We start from the raw sequence: 2,500 nt of genomic DNA on the forward strand, positions 1-2,500 counted from the left end.
CAGGATGCGGTGCTGGGAGAAGTGAAGGTTACCGATGCTGCTGCTGTGGCTGCGTCTGATGGCCACAGAGGGGAACAGCGCCGCACTGCTGTTCCATAGCCAGGATAGCTCATCGTTCCTCAACCTAGAATACACAGAAACAGTGACTTAGAGTCTTCACTGGTGGAAATATGAAGGTGCATTGAACTCTGAGATCCTATGTAGTATATATATGTACATTTTTTAGAAATCGGTTCATCCTAGCCTGAGAAAAAGCAGAAAGAGTGTTTTATGGTCTCACTGTTCAACCCTACATTTTACCATGTGTGACATCACTCATGGTAAAATGTAGGGTTAGGATTAACAGGACAGCTGGGCCAAGGGAAGACTGAGGGAAGGAGTAGGGTCCAGCTGCAGCCCCGGAGACAAGTTACCCTGGCGTGACAACGACACCCTGGCGTGACGGAAGTAACTGTGGTGTGACGGACGTGATTTTTGACTATTTAGCTTCCATGACATGTCTGCTATGTCACTCATTTGCCCTAACCCTAACCCTAACCCTAACCCTAACCCTAACCCTAACCACCCAGCTATGATGCCTGAACCTAATCCTCAAAACAATATAGGCCTAAATAACCGAAATTTAGTAGCCTATCGGTCTGCGGTCTTTTTTATTGTTTGACGTGACGTACTCAAGATGGCCGCCGCCGTGTTCCGTCAATGTTCTATATATATTCTAACCTCTCCCTGTCCCCTTGCCCTAACCCTAAACCACCCAACTGTGATGCCTGAACCTAATCGCCAAAACAATATAAATAACACAAACTTAGTATCGGTCTGCTGTCTTGTTATTGTTTGACGTTGTTTACAACTTAGAAGTTTATGATGTTGCAAAAATAAAATCTACAGGTAACGTCCGTCACACCACAGTTACTTCCGTCACGCCTGGGTGTCGTTGTCACGCCAGGGTGCTTGTCTCCGGGGCTGCAGCTGGATACTATTGGAGGGAAGACTGAGGGAAGAAAAACCTCATTCATTATATTTATTTAAAGGTGCATTATGCAGTTTCAGAGGAGGGGGATTTGTTTACTTTCACAGAGCCTGCAGTTAGTTTACAAAACATATTTACTCTACATGTAATTCTTAGTATTGAATAATTCTATCATCATAAATCAAAACACATATTTTGGGACACCTGTCATAAGACTAGAATATGTTTGTAAACCAAACTGTGGGCCCTGCTGCTGAAAACAACAACAGTGAAACAGTCACTTTTCAGGAAGCTTTCTAACTTCAAACAGTGTTCCAGGGATCACATTTCCCTATTTGTGTTCATTCTTGCCCCCTCTTTGGACAAAAGCGGTAGTGTTTTTACCACGCAAGCTGTTGTTCCTGGGTGAGCGAAAACCCATGACAAAGGCATTAAGAAAAACTATATAAAAATAGCATTCTTTGCACTGATGGTCTCGTTTGCTGTTACATGTAATTTATGATCATCAGAGGAAAACTGAGACTGTTTCAGAAATATTTAAAAGTTCCTCGTAGCACCTTTAAATGTTGCAAACTATACAAAAAAGAAAAAAAATCTGAATTGTCAATCTTTGTTATAACATCTGAAAACCCATTATACACACACACACACACACACACACACACACACACACACACACACACACACAGTTCCTCGTAGCTACTTTTAAAACAACAAAAAAACAATCCCAACCTTTCCAGCAGCGGGCAGAGTCCTGTGTAGTTCTGTTCGTGCAGGTTGTAGTTGTGACAGTCGGGATAGAGGTAGAATCCCCACAATGCATTGGGCCGCATGCGAGTCCCCAACTGAACCGTCTTTTGCATGAACGCTTTCGCACTTTTCTCAAACCTCCTCTTAGCCAGCTCTTCCACTTGAGCGGCCGTCACGTTAAAATACGCTTTAGAAGTCAGCTCCTTGGATCTGCGCCGGTAAATGTCCTTTTTATGCCAGTTTCGGCCCCACTGAGGACGCCAGAATTCCCAATCGATAACTGCTAGACCCCGGAAATTCTCGTCGGGGATAAAGTGGTTGATGTCTTGGTAGGCTTTTAGTAGGTGCTGTTCCAAGCTGCCGTTCTGTGGTAGACCGCCATTCACTGCCACGCCCTGCGGTGTGTAATGCGGGTAGTAGCCCAAACGATTCGCGTAGAAAATCGTCACGTTTTGGCCGGTCCAATCGGCCCTAGGACTCCCGCTGATGTGAAAAAGCTTGTCTAGGTTTGTGGTGATTTTGTATTTGATGGTGCACAGGTCCAGGGGTGCGTTCCAAGCAGCGATAAAGGGTTTTCGGTGGATTAGAGGCAGCTTGGCGGGTTTGTGACCGAAGGCAGAGTGGAGGAGTAACAGCAGCCAGGAGTAGGTGACGGCCAAAGGCATTCTGGGGGCTTCTTACGACGGGCAGCTGTCAATCATCCTAGGGAGAGATAGATAGAGAGAGGGAAAATGTTATGTTTTTTTTGTTCACCTAAGACCTACTTTACTGGTGGGAATA

General features: G+C 45.1%; 1 protein-coding gene across 1 annotated transcript in view; it reads right to left on the reverse strand.

The window, feature by feature from the left end:
• The window catches only part of hyal4 (hyaluronidase 4), a gene marked incomplete at its 3' end in the record, with an annotated part of 18,601 nt that overhangs the window by 5,948 nt on the left and 10,153 nt on the right, over positions 1-2,500 (reverse strand). Inside the window, exons 2-3 of the mRNA XM_080028488.1 lie at positions 1,703-2,422; positions 1-124 (exon numbers count right to left, since the gene is read on the reverse strand). The exon at positions 1-124 is cut by the window's left edge and continues 105 nt beyond it. Coding sequence (XP_079884614.1) covers positions 1-124; positions 1,703-2,385 — 807 coding nt within the window. The 5' untranslated portion in view covers positions 2,386-2,422. The remainder of the gene's footprint in view (positions 125-1,702; positions 2,423-2,500) is intronic.

This window comes from Ammodytes marinus, assembly GCF_949987685.1.
Source record: "Ammodytes marinus genome assembly, chromosome: 5".
Taxonomy (NCBI): domain Eukaryota; kingdom Metazoa; phylum Chordata; class Actinopteri; order Uranoscopiformes; family Ammodytidae; genus Ammodytes; species Ammodytes marinus.